General features: G+C 45.9%; 1 protein-coding gene across 1 annotated transcript in view; it reads right to left on the minus strand.

The window, feature by feature from the left end:
* The window catches only part of LOC137437069 (sodium/potassium/calcium exchanger 4-like), a 293,744-nt gene that overhangs the window by 9,570 nt on the left and 264,714 nt on the right, over positions 1-19,460 (minus strand). The window contains exons 13-17 of the mRNA XM_068131418.2: positions 17,798-18,101; positions 17,533-17,699; positions 16,419-16,533; positions 432-544; positions 148-213 (exon numbers count right to left, since the gene is read on the minus strand). Coding sequence (XP_067987519.2) covers positions 148-213; positions 432-544; positions 16,419-16,533; positions 17,533-17,699; positions 17,798-18,101 — 765 coding nt within the window. The remainder of the gene's footprint in view (positions 1-147; positions 214-431; positions 545-16,418; positions 16,534-17,532; positions 17,700-17,797; positions 18,102-19,460) is intronic.

The following is a 19,460-nucleotide window of genomic DNA, read 5'->3' on the forward strand; positions in this document are numbered from 1 at the left end:
TTGTTGAGGAATACAGGTGACAAAAAATACAGGTGAAATTTTTTTTTTTAGGTGTGTGGCATGTATAGATGCTAGAAGATCTGAGAAAATTAAACACAAAAATAACAGCAAAAAAATCCACAGGAAAGGAAAGAGAATGGAACTTGCTGTAAGGGCAACAGAAGCCAGGAGCAGGATCACCGAATAGATAAGGCCTTTGCTGTTTATCTCCACCTGTCAAAGGATGACAAGAAGTAAAACGAAATCATATATTTCTGAACTTTTAACTGAAACTTATGGGAATTTGATTGTTCTTAGACAACGAATAACACTGTATGAACTGTGAGCAAATGTAACACATGTTATGAATGTTTGTTCTATTTTGCAGCAAACCAGGCAAAATGTGTTACAGGTACCAGGAAGGATTCTGAGTAAGTCAACTCGGTACTCACGTAGGAGCCAAAGTTGATGAAAAGTGTTTGTATTGTCCAGGGAAACCCCAAGCCCAATAGAATATCAAAGACATTGGAGCCGATGGAATTAGAAACTGCCATGTCCCCCAGGCCTGGACACAATCAGACGGAAAACAGCTGTGTATTCAATGTGTAAAGCTCGAATAACAATCCATTTGTGCACCATTTTTAAAATATCCACAATGAGCAGCGGATATGCATATATGTGAAGTAAATACGTGTTCAATGTAAATACGTGTTTTGTAATGATAAACTGGAATGTAAATACGTGTTGCTGGAAAGAGAGAGGATAAGTAGCCAATAAGAAGAATCTTTCCAGGCCAGTACCAGGAAAGGGAGAGGTCAAATAGTCACAGAGATTGCATCATCATCTAACCCAAGACAAAATTAATAACACTGCCAAGTAATATAAGAACACCCAAAACATTACACCAACATCACGTCCTCCTAAATACACCACAAGAATGACTCTGGTCAAGTCACATGTGATCAGTCCTGATTTAACGCTTTATTAAGACAAAGCGGAAAGACTCATAATCAACAAATTCATTATTATTTTTATTACAAAATAAATTCTTTTATTATTATTACTTTAACAGTGGATTAAACATTCATGTTGAAGAATATATTTTATGGAAGACACTTAAACCAAAATGATTGATTAATAAGGAAAACGCAAAATTTTAAGAGACGAAGAGACAATGAACCACCTTCAGAGGCCATTTTTCCCCGCAGAGCAGGGGTTGGCCTTTTTCGGGCACCGCGGTCCCCTTTTTGAAGCAATGTTTTATGGCCGGGTGCCCTTCCTGCCGCCAACCCTGTTAGTCACCTTTTGCAACACACAAGGAATTACCAGTGAACTGGTACTCAAATTTGCCGACCTCAGAAGTGTTACATGCTCCTCCCCAAACCCCGGTCACGGTGTACCTCCGAGCCCCGAAAGGAGTCACGGCAGAAAGATGTGTTATTCTGTGTGTCAATGACCAATGGTGAAACCACACCAATTGTTACCAAAAAACAAGTATTGTATAAAGGTCACACAAGAATAACAGCACAAGAACAATATTAATCAATTATACAACCAATTTTATATCATTCCTATGATGGTACCATCAGTTTCGTACAATATAACTCACTGTGCTCCAAGTGAGTGAAAAGAACATTCCCAAAGTTTATGTCCCGGCATCAAGCCAAAGTCGATCCACGCTCCGGTGATCGGAAGAACGATGTCGTATCGACCAGAATCCCATTCGGCTGACAGTCACGCTGCCAAAGATGCGCAAAGGTGCCCTCAAGAGGCGACTGGGAAATCATACCTTCGGGTATGAACGTTCAACAGCTCCCAAACGGCGAACCGCAAATTCCCACTCAAAATCCACGTTACACACACAAACCAGGTTAACGACTGGGTGCGGTGAAATGGCTGAAGCGAGGTGAAAAGCCTGGAGCGATGCGAAATCGGGAGTGAGGCAAAATGGTCGACGGGCCCGTTCTGGAGGCGTACCTGCACTTCAACAACGATTCTCTTCGGAATCAACCGCAAAACCTGTCACGCAGGTTTTTCTGTCACAGCGATAACCACTCTGTCACCGGAATCCCTTCCCAGGAAACCCAAAGTTCGCTCGTGACCCCCGTTCACCAGTGTTTGCTCAAGACCTCAAAACAGCTCGGCTTCTTCTCGACCTCACTTGCTCCGCTTCTTCTTCCTCCTCTTCTTCATCCGGTTTTTCTCTCGATCCGGTTTCCGGTTTCTTTTAAAACATTTTTTTTTTTACCTTTTGCAAACAGTTATCTCCATTTCACTGAAAGGATAACAATAACAGTACATGGAACCAAAAATGCTTACAGTGGATGAAAATCACAACGACGGAAGTGACGAATCCGTAACAGAAGGATGACAGGCTGAGTCAACCCCCCTGGAGTTAATTCAGCGATCGACCAGGATTCGAACCTAGGATCCCAAGCCAGCACCCTAACGTTTTCGTTGTGGCGAAACCCCGGCGTGTCACACTTAACCCAACACATAATGGTTTCTCTCGGCTTCCCTACCCCCATAGGTGTTTTGTGAATTTAAGTTCTTTCCTTCGCTGTATTGCTTATTTCTTAGATTTTCTCTTCTCCCCCTAACTTCCCCGAACATCGACCACTTGTCTAACGTTTTAAATACCGTCTGGCAAATACCGTAATTAATCGTGTTCTGCTCCTCGTGTGCGGCCTTGTACCCCCGTCGTTGTTTGCTAACTTAAGTCGCCTACTTCGTGTTTTGCTTGGCTCTTAGATTTTTCCCTTCTACCCCGAACATAATACTCTTTGTCTGACGTTTTAAATACCCACCCCCCCCCCCCCCCCCAAAAAAAACAAAAAACAAAAACATTTATTTTTCCTTTCTCCACGTGTGCTGTTGTCTCATCCTGTACTTCTGTCCAGGTGTACTGTTCGCCCCGCCCCCATTATCTCCTTGCCATCCACCTTTTGCTCTGTTCACGTGACTCGTGGTGGTCCCTGAGGCCCTCCCTCCGCCGGAATTTTGTGCATTTAAGATTGTTCACGGTTCTGTTTAAATATTATTTAAATATGTTTAAACTTTCCCCTTCAGTGTTTTATTCAGTGGTATATTACAACACGCTGTTTTTCTTCATATTTAAAAGGCTTCTTTCAATTTCCTCTCCAACTCATTCCACTTCAAAAAAAATAAATTCAATCCCTTATTACTCTAGTAGCTCATGGTGGTTGAGTATGCACTTTATTGTACAGACCTAAACTCTTCAGGAATCCACTAATTGAAGGTCCAGGAACAATATTTGGTTGGTAACACATTTGCCACTGACGGCGAAATAGCTGAAATGGCCATACCCCTTTTTGGGCCACGCCCCCTTTTTTGCCGTGACTGTATCTACAGAACCGTTGGACCTAGGAGGTTGCCCGACCACTCAAAATTTGCGCAATGGCCACATTATGGGGGGTCAGTAATACATTTTCATATCCAAAAGTCAATGGTTTTTAAGATAATTGCCAAAAACCGATTTCAACATGTTACGAACTACAATTGTATGATACCACCAAGGCCACAACATTATATGACACTTATACCTTTTGCATCATCCTATTTTGGAATTTACTTATTTGGATTTCTACACTTTTCGCCTTTACTACAGCCACAAAACGTGACACATTTAATGTTCCTGTCTCTGCAAGTGCACGTTTTGGTACTCATACATGCTCTTGGGCATTTGCATGGAGGAGGCAGGTCATCGGGCCTGCACGATACTGGCAGTATCACTGGTGTTATGCCAACGTCCGTTGCTTCATACCCATACTGGAGTGGATCTGGTTTGGTGACGGCAGGAGTTGGGGCTTGCAACCACATCTTACACTGAAGAAATGCTCGCTTTATGTGTTCTCGTAGCGTTGATGAACAGCACACAAGCTGGTTGAAGTCCAGTTCTTTCTTGGAGTTGTGGTACTGCTCCCATCGATATTCATCGAAAGTGGAACAGTCGGTCTTCTTTAATCCAGACACAAGGAACTTTTCAGCATTGCTTGTTATCTGTGGTGACAGTTCTTCTACACCAAACCCTTCCAGTAGGGAGAGATCGATGGATGCTTTCAGGCCAGACAGCTTTGGACCCACCTTGCTGGTACTGTCGCAACCGCTGAGAGCATGAATGGCTGGGAGACACGACACCAAACCGTTGTCCAGTTGATCAACCAACATGTGGACTGGTACAGTTTTCTTTGTTTTCCGGTTACCAAGCTTCACGTACAGCTTTTGTAGTTGCCAGGTTGTGTTGAAGTGGAAGATGAGGTTGACAAAGACATCTGTGTCAGGCGAGTCGACCAAGACTGATTGAACCCCGTGTTTCACAACACCATCATTAATATGGAACATGATTCTGTCGTCGGCTTCTTCTTGGTTGCTTGAGAGCTCTGCGATCTGTGTTTCAGTGCCAGCTAACAGTTTCCTGCATTCACCCCCATATACTCCTCCAAAGAATATTTCCTTGTCCGACTCGACATTCTGCAGCATCCACTTGAAGACATACTCCTGCAACCGAACTTTGTTCAACATTGAGCTCCAGAACATATCAAGATCGACAGGGAGTTTCTGATTGTCAGACCCAATGGTGATTGTGATTTGTTCTGAGGAACTTCGCTGTGCCCGTTCCATTTGCTTGATTGATGATTTTTGATAAACATCAAAAATAATGTCTATTCTTGTGGACACGGAGCCTGTAGCAAGAATCCTGTTGGAAAGACTCTCAGCCAATTCCCCGAATGTGTGAAGGCCCATCTTTTTCATCGGTAGTTTACGCACAAGTGCCATGAAGTCCACTATTGTCATCTGAGCGTCACTCTTTACATTCCTCGTCTCCTGTGGAAGGCGACTGACAAGTTCCCTGGCTAAGGAGGCTTTATCGGGCTTCTTCAATTTGATGCCATCTTTACATTCAGTGGTGAGGAACTGGGATGTGCTGGTCAATTCATACTTCAGGAGTTCTAGCATGCTGTACCCTCTTTCTCTAGCATAGTCAATGTACCTAACCGTTTCCGCTGCATCCTTTTTCGCCATCGATTTCTTCGCTGTGAACGGAGTAGAAGTACGTTTCACGAAAACAGTCTTGCGGTTGGTAGGGATTGTATCATGTAGGTGCTTCTCCTTATCCTGAAATCTGGTCTCAACAAACTCTTCATAACTCTTCTCACCAATTTCCAGGCATTCAAGTAATCCGTCGACAACCTCCTGGGGAATGTCAGCTCCAGTAGAGATGTTCTGAAGTCTGATTCCAGCGTCGAACGGATTGTTGATGGATTTTATGTAATCCAGAAGGGCCTTTGCACGAACATGGCCAATCTTCGTAGAACTTGGATTGAACTCATGGTGTAGGCTCAGCTCACTGTCATCTTTGTCTCCCAAGTTGCACCATTCCAGCAGCTGTGCCACATGAAGATCTTTCTCATGCTTTAGGAGATTCCATAAGGCTACTGCTTCTTTCTGTCTGGTCATCCCAATGATACCTCCAGCAACCTTGGCGGGTTTATTGTAACACTTCTCGAGTGCCATGTCAAATCCTACTGCACTGCCTTGTCGGGTAGTGTGGTACATCACCCATCCACCATCTGTAAAGCATCTGTAGATACCCGGGAACTTCCTTTGTAGGTCCAGGCAATCTTCAAGGAACAGCGTACCCCATCTGCTATAGTTTGTCCGGCCAAACCCGAAGAACAAAGGCATGCACCTCCGCACAGCTGAAACGACAAAACACCCATGACCGGAATTTCTAGCCATGTCTAGACTCTAGTCTAGACTCTAGACTAAATTCTAGTCTAGACTCTAGTCTAGACTCTAGTCTTGACTCTAGTCTAGACTCTAGTCTAGTCTAGACTCTTCAGGAATCAAGTAATTGAACAATAGGAACAGGAACAGGAACAATTACGAATAATATTGTAGTTCGTAACATGTTGAAATCGGTTTTTGGCAATTATCTTAAAAACCATTGACTTTTGGATATGAAAATGTATTACTGACCCCCCATAATGTGGCCATTGCGCAAATTTTGAGTGGTCGAGCAACCTCCTAGGTCCAACGGTTCTGTAGATACAGTCACGGCAAAAAAGGGGGCGTGGCCCAAAAAGGGGTGTGGCCATTTCAGCTATTTCGCCGTCAGTGGCAAATGTGTTACCAACCAAATATTGTTCCTGGACCTTCAATTAGTGGATTCCTGAAGAGTTTAGGTCTGTACAATAAAGTGCATACTCAACCACCATGAGCTACTCTAGTATATAACTCTAAATCACTGCATGCTCTAAATTCACATTCTTTCCATCCTTCCTCCATCGGATTGTGAACTTGAAAATCACAACAAACCCAATTTGTTATCAATGTTCGTCTTTCATTAATCATCCACTTTCTAAACTCACCTCTTGCCCCTCCCCTCCAAATCCCCCCCCCCCTTGCCCCTACTCTCCTAAACTCCCCCCTTGCCCCTCCACTCCTAAACTCCCCCCTCACTCCTCCCCTTCAAAACTCCCCCCAACCCCTCCCATTCAAATCTCCTCCCATACCATTCCTCTCCAATTCTCCCTCCCCCCTCCTCCTCCTCAAAGCTGCCTCCTCCCCACTTCGTCTCCCTTCTATCTCATACATCCACCTCCCCCAACCTTCTACTTTCCTCTGCCCCCCCTCAAACAACCCCTCACTGTGCCACATCCCTTCACCATCAAACCTTTCGTTCTCCTCATCCTTCCTTTTCTTGTAACTCTTCTGTAATCTCTGACACACTATCAACTGCTCTCCCTACCTCCCCCTCTCATCCTTCATCTTACCCTACTCCTCCCCTCCCCTGTCCTGTACCCGATGCTCCCCCTCTCTCTTCATTAACGGTATGGACCTCAAACATCTGGGGCCTTCGCTCAAACCTGACTGATCTCTCCATACAGGTTGCTTCTGACAATCCAGACTTGATCTGCTTAACAGAAACTTTCCTCCTTCAAGATGTCTCTGATTCCTTAATATCTCTTCCTGGTTACTCCCTCCTCCGGCATGATAGACCTGAGCCTCGTCCTGGTGGTGGGGTGGCTATCTTTATCAAAAACTCTCTTCCTCACTCTCGTTGCACTGCCCTCTCTCCACCTCACCCCCAGGAGTACCTCTGGCTACGGCTTCCTCTCCGCTCCCACCTTTTGTTCATATGTGTGCTGTACCGTCCTCCAAACAGTGATGACTCCATTTACATTTCACTGTCTGAAAACATGGACCAACTTATATCCACTCATCCCAACTCTCTCTTCCTCATATGTGGCGACTTCGACTGTCATCATGCCAGCTGGCTGGGTGTGGGTTCATCTCTCACCAGCCATGGCACCTCAGCAAAGGACTTCTGCGACTCACTGGGATTGACACAATCTGTCAATTTCCCGACCCGGATCTCAGCCAATGGTGTAACTCTCTTCTAGACTTGGTTATGACAAACTTCCCTGCTAATGTCTGCTGCTCTTCTTCTGCCCCAATCGGTTCTTCTGATCATGTGCTTGTTAAAGTGGACATCTCTCTGGCCATTCTCAGAGAGCCTTCTCAGCGTCGCCGAGTCTGGCATTTCGCTCAGGCCGACTGGCACGGTCTCCAAGCAGCCATCAATCATCTGGACTGGCCTCCCATCTCCACTGCCTCTGACATCAATTCTTCCTGGGAATTCTTCCAAAGCAAACTGCTCTCTCTCATGCACAGATTTATCTCATCTCGTCTTCAGGTGTCTTACCCTTCCTCCCGTCCATGGTACACTGAATCTTGTGGTGAGGCAGTTGCCCTGAAACAACTTGCCTTTGACTCTTGGAAGGCTAATCCAACTGAAGGCAATCTCAGTTCCTTCCACCAAGCTCGGAACAAGTGTGTGTCTACCCTCAGGAGTGCCAGGAAGCACTAGTATCTCTCCACACTCAAGAATGAACTCTCAAACCTGTCTCCTTCCTCCAAATCCTGGTGGCGTCTGGTCAAATCCGTTTCTGGTGTTTGTTCCCCCTCCATCCCCTCCCTTACCTCAAATGGCAACACAGATGACACCGCACGTGACAAAGCCGAATGCCTCAACTCTGTGTTTGCCTCAAAATCTTGTGTCCCAAACCCATCTCTCTCTGTTCCCACCTTACCCAGTCGAACCCAACTACTCCTGGACTCTGTGTCCTTCTCTCCTGACAAGGTGGAGGAGTTTTTGTCAAACCTCGACTCTGATTCTGCAACTGGACTAGACGGCATCAGCCCATGGGTTCTAAAATCCTGCTCTGCCGCTCTATCTCACCCTCTCTCTGTTCTTTTCACCCTCTCTTTTGCTCAAGGTCATCTGCCAGCATCCTGGAAATCAGCAAACATTACCGCTTTTCACAAAAAAGGTGCAAAAACAGATCCTTGCAACTACAGACCAATCAGCCTGCTCCCAATTATCAGCAAAGTCATGGAATCCATCATTGCTTCAGATATCAAATCCTTCCTCTTCTCCAATGGCTTGATCTCCGATCATCAATTTAGATTCAGACCAGGTCATTCTACTGTGGACATGCTGCTTCTGCTGTCTCAAAAATGGATGGAGGTCCTCAATGCCAAACAGGAAATCAGAGCTGTCTCCCTTGACATATCACGTGCCTTCGATACGGTCTGGCACCCAGCTCTGCTCACCAAACTCTCCTCCTATGGTATCCATGGAAATCTCCATGCATGGCTTGCGGACTTCCTCTCTGGTCGTAGACAACGTGTGGCCCTGAATGGATTTCTCTCATCTCCCCTTCCTGTTCAGGCTGGAGTTCCCCAAGGCAGTGTTCTGGGCCCTGTGCTTTTTCTGGTCTTTATCAATGATCTCTCCGACTCTCTGGAAAATCCTCTCTATCTCTTTGCTGATGACTCCACTCTCTGCCGCTCCATTCCTCTTCCCTCAGATCGGCAGTCTGCAGCCTCCTCACTCTCTGAAGACCTGGACAAAATCACAGACTGGTCAAACAAGTGGAACATGTCTTTCAATCCTGACAAATCTCACACTCTTACTTTGTCTCTCCGAAAAGATCGACTGGACAACCCTCCCATCTACTTTCTCAACAATCCTCTCCAAGAAGTTCTGTCGCTCAAGCTTTTGGGTCTCACTATCTGCCATGATCTTTCTTGGGAAAACCACATTTCCAAGCTGGCCTCCAAAGCCAGTCACCGACTGGGCATCCTCCATCGTGCGAAGTCCTTCCTCGGCACACCTGAGCTCCTCACCACATACAAGGCTTTCATCCGCAGCTCAATGGAATACTGTTCTCCCCTATGGGCCGGTGCTCCTGCCTCACACCTAGCTCAGCTTCACGCTGTTGAAACCAAAGCTTTCGGAATCATTGGAATCTCCCGTGATGAAGCTATCTCCGAGGGCCTTTCACTCACTCACCGCAGACAGGTAGGTGGTCTTTCTGTCTTCTACCGACTCCTCTCCAGTCTTGCTCCCCCAGCTCTCTCTGTGCTTTGTCCCCCAAATATTCCTACAGGTCGCACAAGATCTGCCAGCAACCCTCTGATGGTTAAACTGCCGAAATCTCGGCTCTCTGCTCACCTTCACTCTTTCATTCCTCTTTTCTCCCGCCTCTGGAACAAACTCCCACACTCCCTTCAATCCCACTCCTCCCTTCAGGTCTTTAAAACAGCTGTTCACCACCATCTCTTATCTTTCCCCATCCAAAACCTTGATCTTTTCTACCCCCACTAATTCACCCCAGATCCACATTGTTTGAAATTCCAACTTCTTTCCTGGAAGTCCTGGCAGTGACCATATGTTTTATACCTCTCCCACCCCCCCTTCCCAAGCCCCCCCCCCCCAAGCCCTCTCCCTCCAACAGATCTCTCGATGTCCCTGCTCTCAGATGTTGTGTCTGTGTTCCTCCCCCTCTCGCCCCATCTTGCCTACCGATCCCCATGTTATATGTTTTGTGTGTCGGTTTGTCTTTCTGTGTGATTAATGTTAGCTCTTTCACGAGCCTCGATCTTGTATACAAAAAAAACAAAAGCAAAAAAAAAAGAGATCCCTCGTTTAGATATCTCCGTAGTAATTGTGTTTAGTTCTCCATAAGGCCCTTTTCCTCTCGTACCTTGCCCCTCATAACAGGGACAGGGAAAATGCAGTGTGTGTGTGTGTGTGTGTGTGTGTGTGTGTGTGTGTGTGTGTGTGTGTGTGGCAGGTTCTATCCCCCTTGTGATTCTACACATTCCTGAAATCCATAAAATTCCTCTCTCCATCCCCCCCCACCCCCCCCTCACCTTCCCACAGCGCAATCATGCACACGCAATCATGCATACATTATATTACAAAACGCACATTCAAAGCCATATCAGTGCCATTCCAGTGCGCTATCTACGACCTCCACAACATGCCAGTCAGTGCTAAAATCACTGCTCTGCAAGGCGATTCCTGCGTTGGGGATATAATCCACAATGCTGGGAACTGCTGACCAAACCTCTGAGCGGCTATGGGCCACACACACCAATGGGGATGCGACACACCAGAGTCAAAGGGTGCTGTGGTGACCTTTCCTCCTGGAGGCCACGCCTCACCCCGAACCCCATAAAAGATGGTACATTCCACATAACGGAGCATGTTTGCATCCAAGGAACGGACTGCGGAACTAGCAGAGCTGCTTGTGCTTGGAGAACAAGAATTGCCTTGGTCTAAAGGAACAGGAAGAGGTGTGCCAGGGCAAAATTTCCATGAGTGAATGGCTGCATGAGTTCCTTGAACACAGCGCCTTACACACTTACCTACATGATCCTTCCTTGCTATCCTTCCTTTGCAATCCATCTGCTTGAAATGCACAAAGCGATCAAAGAGTGATCAACAATCACCATATTGACCCCTTCAGGCACACTGACAAGCATATCACACTTTGCTCTAGTCTAGAGCTTACATTGCATTTGGCCCACCTCTCTCGACAGCCCGCACCACATCACCCTCCCTTTTACTCTCATCCTTCTTTTTCCACCCCCCCCCCCCCCCCCACCGTCCATTTTGGGTTTAACATGAACCCACAAGTTCACATCGAGTGAGCAAGAGGCTGAGCCTCTGCCTCAAACGATCTCTGTCCCTCTGCATCTTTCTAATTTCACGGGAGTGACTGAGGCATGCCTGCTCTGTGTGTAAAGTTAAGATAAGAATGTGTATGGGGTTCTTCTGTACTTGGGGTAAGACTGTTCCTTTGTGACACTGCATTCTGTAAATACTCGTTGTTGTAAATACGTGTCTTTACCTCCTTTATAAACTGTTTCCAACCTGCTCGATTGTCTGTTTCCACCATTGGTTCGACATTGCATGTAATAAATAGACGGGAGGTTGTACCCCATTGATTCGCTGCGCTGGATTAGCCGATGCCTATCTGCAGTTTCACTCGGCCGTATGTAATAAGTAGATAAAGGTGGGAAGTTGAGTGCACAGTTCTCCATCTGGGAGGAGCTAAATCAACGGGAAGGTAGCGCGAGCTTTGGCACGGGGACCCTGCCAGATTTAGTTACTTCAGCTTAATAACCTGTCGGGACGCGGAGTTATCCGTCGATCGTTGGCTTCAGGTTCAGAGGTTGAGAAGCAGGTCAGAGTCACCCCCTCATGAGCCCCATACTCTCTCGAACTCATAACAATATACGAATATATATATATATATATATATATATATATATATATATATATATATATATTGTTACGGACACGGCTTCAGATGTTATGATGGGCCGAGCGGAATGGCCGCCGTGTTCGCACAGTTTACCCGATTACCCCCAACTCACCCGATTCCACTCGAACGTTGGCCAAATCGCGCTACGCTAAATCAATGATGGAAAGGACACAACGACTGGGAAAGAGGAAACGACGCAAGGGGTACAGTTCTCAAGACCTCCGGAGGAGGATATAATTAGTGGGGGAGAAAAGGGGTAGATTACAAGGTAATGAGGTAAAGACACAGAAGAGATAGGCACTTAGACACAATCTTATCTATCCCAGACAGACCACAGACAAACGGAACAAGACTGACTTACACAGGGATTGATGGCAGGGAAGGACAGGCAGTCGATAGCACAAGGTGCACCTTGGCTCAGGGACAGAATCAAGCACGGTCCAGTCCAGAGATGCGGGGAGGTGTCACAGCGCTCGGAGGTGGCGTCCTTCTCTCTCCAAGCTGAGGGCGCATCTGACGTCACCTCCCTCTTCCTGCGCATGCTCAGCGGGGAGTGACACGCCCTCGGCTCGTTGGCTCCGCCCCAGATGGGATCGGTCCGCCGCTTCTATTGGGTGCGGGGGTTACCGGGCTCCGCCCTTGACGAGGAGCTGACAGCGAGCCCCTACTTGGTAAGCCCGTCGAGCACATGGTCGATGGCGGCTCGTTGGAAAGGCTTGGTGCCCTCCCAACACCCCCCACCAACCCAGCCGGAGTGAGGACGCACACTCCCCGCGCCGCCGCCGCTGTTGTTGTTGTTGTTGTTGCTGTTGTTGTTGCTGAACCGTGAGGAAGAGCTGCGGGGAGGTATTGGGAGGTCCTAAACTTCCTAACGGTGCCATACAATCACATTCTGGTGCAACAAAGAGTCAGAATTAATGGAAACGAGTCCTTAACTGACATAAACTAAGAATAACTAGCAAGATGTCCTATAGTTGTCTACGTGAGATGCGGTGGACCTGGATGCGACATTTAATGGGGGAAATAGGGGGAGGTCGGGTCTACAGAGTGTTGTTTACAGGAAATGGGACTAGGGAATGGGGGATTGGGGATAGTTGGGAAGTATGGAGGAAATAGGGGAATATTTACAAGCGGATATGGATGGATGCCAATCTCATATCCGCAACAATATATATATGTTGGAACCCATCTGTGGATCGGTCCCATCGGCCGATGGGTCTGACCCATCTGTGGATGCACGAGAAATGACAATGCAGACCCATCGGCCGATGGGTCTGCGCCATCTGCGGATGTGTTGTTCACCTTGAAGGAATGTGTTGACAGAATGGTGCTCTTCAATCAGGTACACAGTCATTGGAATTACATGTTGTAGGAATTTAACAGAGATGATTTTTAAATGTTTAACAGATTAAACCACATGTCACGGACTGCTTTATAAACATTTATGACATCAATTGCTTATTTTTAGGTTCAAATAAACACTCATCCACCATTGATGCATAGGAAACACAGATGGGTTCACCTTCAAGGTGAACAACACATCCGCAGATGGCGCAGACCCATCGGCTGATGGGTCTGCATTGTCATTTCTCGTGCATCCACAGATGGGTCAGACCCATCGGCTGATGGGACCGATCCACAGATGGGTTCCAACATATATATATATATATATATATATATATATATATATATATATATATATATATATATATATATATATATATATATATATATATATATATATATATATATTGTTGTGGATATGAGAATGGTTTGTTTTTTTTGTTGTTGTAGTGTAAATTGTTGTAAAGATCACCCTTTGTAAATGTCATGATTCCTTGTAAATACCTCCGTAGTGTAAAGATAAAAAGGGCGTCTCGGTAGTTATTCCATAAACACCACATTGCAGGACCCGATAAAACCCTTGTTCAGTAGCTTATATCTTATTATGTGTCTTAGGGTAAGGCTGTGTCTCCCATTAATTTAAAGACTCCATTGCACCAAGTGAAATAAGAGTAGATCCCCTTTCATTTCATTTCAATGGCCAACTGCATTTTGGGCGGTTTTCTTCAACTACCATTGGCCACGAGGCAGGGTTGGGGAAGAAAGGCGTGTCTCCACCTCGTCATAAGAGGGGAGGAGTGAGCCAGCCCCGAACAACCAACCGAGCACGAGGGGTTTGGTTTGAGAGGGCGGAGGAAGAGCGATCGGGGAGGTTCGCAAAGGTTCAAGGGTGGGGCTATATATAACCCATGAGAGACGCCCCCAAGAGAGGAGTCCAGGAGACGAGTCCAAGGAAAGAGCTGGGTCGTCAGAGCAGGGCGCGTAGAGAGGTCCATGACAAGAGCTGAGTTGGTCGTCAGGGGTGGTCAGTGGTTGCGTTGAGTGGTTGCGTTGAGTTGTCGGTGGAGAAAGAGTGGTTGGACCAAGAAAGAGAGAGGAGAGAACCCGTCACGCCAGACCCCCCACCAGCGCGTCGGCTCCACCAAGCAGCTCCGACCCGTGATCCCGCGCACACGACAGGCTCGGTGGCATCAGCGGCCGTCGAGGTCCAGCCCGACGTCCCGTGCGGGATCAAGCTCCAGCCAGCTCCGTGCCATCCCCCCCCCCTCCAGCCACACACCTCCTTCCAGCCAATTCCTATCATCATTCCCCGTGTGAGTCGTCTTTGTTTGTTCTGTCCTGGGTAGTAATTAAGCCTGTTAGATAAGTTAATAATTTGCACTGTGTCACCTGCGTCTCATGTCCCTGTACATAATCGTGACTGCTCCTTTTTGCTTATGTGTAAATAATAATAAACCCAATTACTCTTCTGTACGTCTTCTTCCTCTTTGCATTCGGTCGCTTTAGAGTTTTCCAGATTGAGTAGCTGTGGCGCAATACGGCCAACGTTTGGGTAAATCGGGGAACAACTGTTCGGCCGCGGTTATACCTCCGCTCGGTAAAAATAACATCCTAATCCGCGGACCGTAACAATATATATATATATATATATATTGTTACGTTTGTGGGGGTAGGCATGAAATATCTCATAGGAAAGTCAGAATCGTATAAATTAGCATTCTCCGAGCATCGCAAAGAAGAATAACCCATCTCGATGTACATAAGTAGGCCGTCTGTCCGGGTAAGAGCGTTTGCATGTCACCATTAGGAGGGTGGTTTTGTGCTAAATAATTATAGGGTCTGTAAGGTTAGATTCCCCTGTACGTGATTGCCTCCCTGTGATTTATCCCTAATGTTCTTATTACATTAGGCCAGCCAGGAAATTGAGTGCTCAGTAAAACAACAACAACAACAACTATAACAAATTGACTCATTCACTCACAGTGCCGTCAGAGCCGACAGAAACAGCATTTGCTGATCAGCAAGGAAACCCTGACATCATCTGAACATTCCAGAACGACGATTAGACTCCGCCCAACCGACGACTCGTAATGAGGAGGCCACGCCCCCGTCCTTCGTGATTTGTGGAGGCACGATGGGATGATTGAGTAGTGCTAAATGATTGGACAGAGTGTGATGTCAGCATGGAACATTCGAGAGCTGGAGCAAGAAGACGCTGTCTTGCCATTTTGGTCTCTCTCTCTCTCTCTGTCCTGGCATTCGTAGAAAGCGGTCGCATTTTCTCCTTTGTTCTGGCTTTGTCGCGAGCAGTGGTGCATCTTTGGCTTGAGACTGAACAAGAGACGTGTCGGGCTTTAGAACTTTTGCAACGTTGGAAGAGGGGGTGCTGGTTGATGGTGGTGCTCTTCGGAGACGGAGGAGGTCGCAAGCGAAACAAAGAAGGATCCTGCCTGCTTGCCTCATGCCAGCGGCTGGCTATAGGCGTGGTTCTGCGCCATCTTTTGCACTTGCCACACGGCGACTCTGGTTCGATGACCAGCAAACCCTACCAGCCATTTTGGGATGCAAAGCTAAGTGACAGCAGGCTTGAAATGAAACATCATTTATTTTTACTTTTATCATTCCCTTGTTTGTATACGAGTCTGAGTGGAGACGTCTCAATTAGGAATTATACTTTTTACCTCGCCTTTCATTTTTGTCTCTTGCATTTATTTTCATTAAATCCTTTATTTTTGCATTTCATTCTTGTATTGTGGATTTCGCTGTCCCGTCTTTGTGTTTGTGGGTTCGGATTAACCTAGTGTCAGCCGTCCGTCCATCCCAGGTAAGACTTAGAACCTTCCCGCGTGCGCCAGAAATAATCCCACCAAGTTCGAAATATGCCTCGGAGTTAAAGCTAGTTTCGGTCAATCGTCCTCTTGGGGTGTTAACCCCGGGGACACGAAAATATATATATTTAGTATTATTATTCAATGTACCACACTCCTTACAGAGCATTGGTGCTGCCAAACAGTTTTTTGGCAAGGATTATACTGCGTGGTTTGCCATTGCTTTCCCGGTGTGGTTTTCCCGTGCTCTATCTTTTTAAATGCTGAGCGTCAAGCAAGGAAGCAGTACGTACCATTATTGAAGTCATTGGTACGACACGTATGGGGTTTGACACACCGACCTCCCAGAATCAGAGCAGATGCTGCAACCATTATACCACCGAGTCTGGTTATATTTAAATCGATTTAGACAAGAATGCTGTATTTAAACCTATTTAAACCTATATAACGTTCTGAATTAGTGGTTAGGTGGTCTTGCTATTACATTATAAAGATCAAGGAATAAGGTGGGTATTACAGTTATAAAATTCCAAGGCCTATGGTTGTTTAACTTCAAAGAGTGCACCATTACATTCCTAAATGGTTTGCGGAGTTGCTTTGCAGTGTCACAAATTGCACAGACCTTGGCGTGCCACAATCAGGCTCGCCATGCAGTCAGGAACGCTGGTTCCAGCCGCAAGAAAGGTGATGCCCATAATGACATCAGGAATCCCCAACGTGTACCCAATCACGGTCACCTAGTGGAAACATGGACATTTATAATTAGTTCTTTATTCTGGGAGGGAACTGTTATAACCTTGCATATTACAAACACGGTACCTGGAATAAATCCCATCTAATTGCTCCAAAGTATTTAATAATTTTCAAAGTCAAATGTTCACTTTTAAAAAAGAAAAAGAATTTCTGCTCATTTTAAACTAACCTTACCTTACCTTTTTTTTTTTTTTTTTTTTACTGTAGTCACACTGAAGCCCATGTGGAGAGTTGGGGTCTTTTGTTTGCTTCCTCTATGTTCATTGTGAGATTATCACATGTTCACAAGCTATTAATTCATTTTTAATCTAGAAAGTAGAAATTGACGCAAATGCTTCCGCCCATCTTATATGTCAACCCATTGTTAAGTTTGATCTCGATTAAACATTACATGAAAAATTAAAGGTAAAGAGAGCGAGCGAGAGAGAGGGAGAAGAAGAGAGACAACTTGCCGACCAATTTGGTCAATTTGCTGACCTCGGAAGGATGACAGGCTGAGTCAACCCCCCTGGCGTTAATTCAGCGATCGACCGGGATTCGAACCTAGGATCCCAAGCCGGCACCCTAACTGCTAAGCCAACAACAGGCTTACTCAATAGTGAAGAATCACTGAAAAAAAAAAAAATCTCTGATCGGGATCCGGATTCGAATTCGAATCTTCACCAAAATTGACTCAATTCTTCCTTGTCACACACCCAACCTGTCCACCAGGTTTCGTCCGAATTCGGCCAAAACCTTTTGAGATATTGTGCTTCATATCATTTTTTCCCTATCTCTCAATCACAAGAATGACTTAAAAAATTATTGTATCCGATCTTCACCAAAATCTAATAATTTCGTCCGTCTCACACACTCAACCTCTCGACCAAATTTTGTCCAAATCCGTCCACAACATTTTGAGATACCCTGTTCACAAATACCCTGTTTTGAGATACCCTACGGTGGCGGAGGTAATAAACACACATGATTGCTTCTATACTTACCATCCACACCATGATGTAGGAGAAAAATGCAATCCAAAGTGTAGAGAGCATGAAGGAGGCCATCACACAGCGCTGCCAAGGTCCCGAGTTGCACTTTGGCACAGTAAAATGCAGCAATAAACTTATGGGCCAGCACACCAACCAGAGCACTTTCTGTAACCTTCCTTCTGCACTCAAAACAACGCAGGAGGACATGAATGTTCAGGAATGCAAACTAGATCGGATCATATTACTTACTTCCATCCTAGCTCCCATACTTGCTTACCTGGTACCACCCAGAGCGGTGGTTCATTCCCCTCTTCTTCCTCCTCAGTTGTCGCTTCCTCTTCTCTCTGCCGGGTTCCTTCCACTTCTTCACCCTCGTCTTTGGTGTTCTTTGCTGGCCATGGAATCTCCTGTCCAAGGAAAGCCCTTCCATTCTCCTGCGGGGGATCTCTTGCCACAATAACACCTCCATCTTTGGTCTTATTAACGTCTTTCTCGTCTTTCAAATCCTCTTTTTCTCCATCTCGTTTCCATGGCACTGGACCCGTTGCTGGTTCACTACGTAGCCGAAGCAAACGTTGACGCTGGTGAATCAGCAAACACAATTGGTTACAGGCATCCATGTTTGCATCAGTCTCTTCTTCCACTGCTCTATCACATGACCATTATTTGCACTCCATGATCTTCCACATAGTTTTACACATTAACAAGCAATAACATAAAATCATGCATTAACAATCAATGATATTTAATCTACTATAAGCTATGTTAATTTTTGTTCATTTGGATTTAACCATCTTAAGCCTCAGTCACACTGGATCGTACGTTTTCTGGATCGTGCGATTGGTGGCAATTTGGCCGAGGTACGACCAATCGGCAATGTTTGCTACAATCTCCATTTGCGATCGCATACTGCGATTGCTCTTAAGACTAGTGGTAGGTCATCGTACGGTTGGTGGTACGCATGGTCGTGCGATCACCAACGATTGGAGAAGATCGATCGCAAGATCAATCATAGGTAATCGTGCGACTAGTGGTGACGATCAGCGACCGATCGTACGATCAATCGTGGCGACCTGCGACCACTCGCATGTTCGATCGCAGCCAGTCGTGAGATGGGTTGCTCGATCAGATCTAAACGCTCGCGATCGTGCGTCAGCCTCAGTAGTCACCTACCTCTCAAGGAGTACACTTCGTCGAACTCTTCAACTGAAACTATAATTCGTTATGCCTCCCAAGAAGGGAGCTGTGGCCTGGCAGCTTAGTTCTGCACATTACTTTATTGTGTTAAAGATTTTACTTTGACAAAGAACTTTGTTTGTGTTTACATGTATTGATTTAATTTGTATTTAAAATAATAATTTTTTCCATTGTAATATAAACCAGTCATTTATTACTCAGACTATGCACACACAATAAAGACAACTAATTATTACTTTTTCTCCTGACATACCATGAAATAGCATGTTTATTGTACAAGTTAATTGCAAAATAGATATGCAAAAATAGATCATACACATACCATATAATATATGATACACATATCTCCAAAAAAATATCAAAATTCCAACATTCACACAACAGTTCCTAGATCGTGTTATCCTGCCATGGGACACTGCCGACGTTGTTGTAGTAGTGCTAGAGGTAAGCGCGCACAGCCTTGGCGAGCTAAAGACTGGTGGTACCACCAATCGTAAGGTCGTGCAACCAGTCGGGACAGGTCGTGACTGGTCGCACTAACGATCGTGAGGTCGTACGACAGATGGCACCACCAATCGTCAGGTGGCAGGACCACTAGCACGACCAATCGTGAGACTACTTGACCCGCGATCATGCACGACTGGTGGTGCGTCCATGCGCGACTGGTGGTACGACCATGTAAGACCTGTCTGTGACCTCTTACGATTTGGAATCGCAGGTCAGAAGTTTTGAACATGACCATC

Source organism: Myxine glutinosa, chromosome 11 (assembly GCF_964187855.1).
Source record: "Myxine glutinosa chromosome 11, kmMyxGlut1.1, whole genome shotgun sequence".
NCBI lineage: Eukaryota > Metazoa > Chordata > Myxini > Myxiniformes > Myxinidae > Myxine > Myxine glutinosa.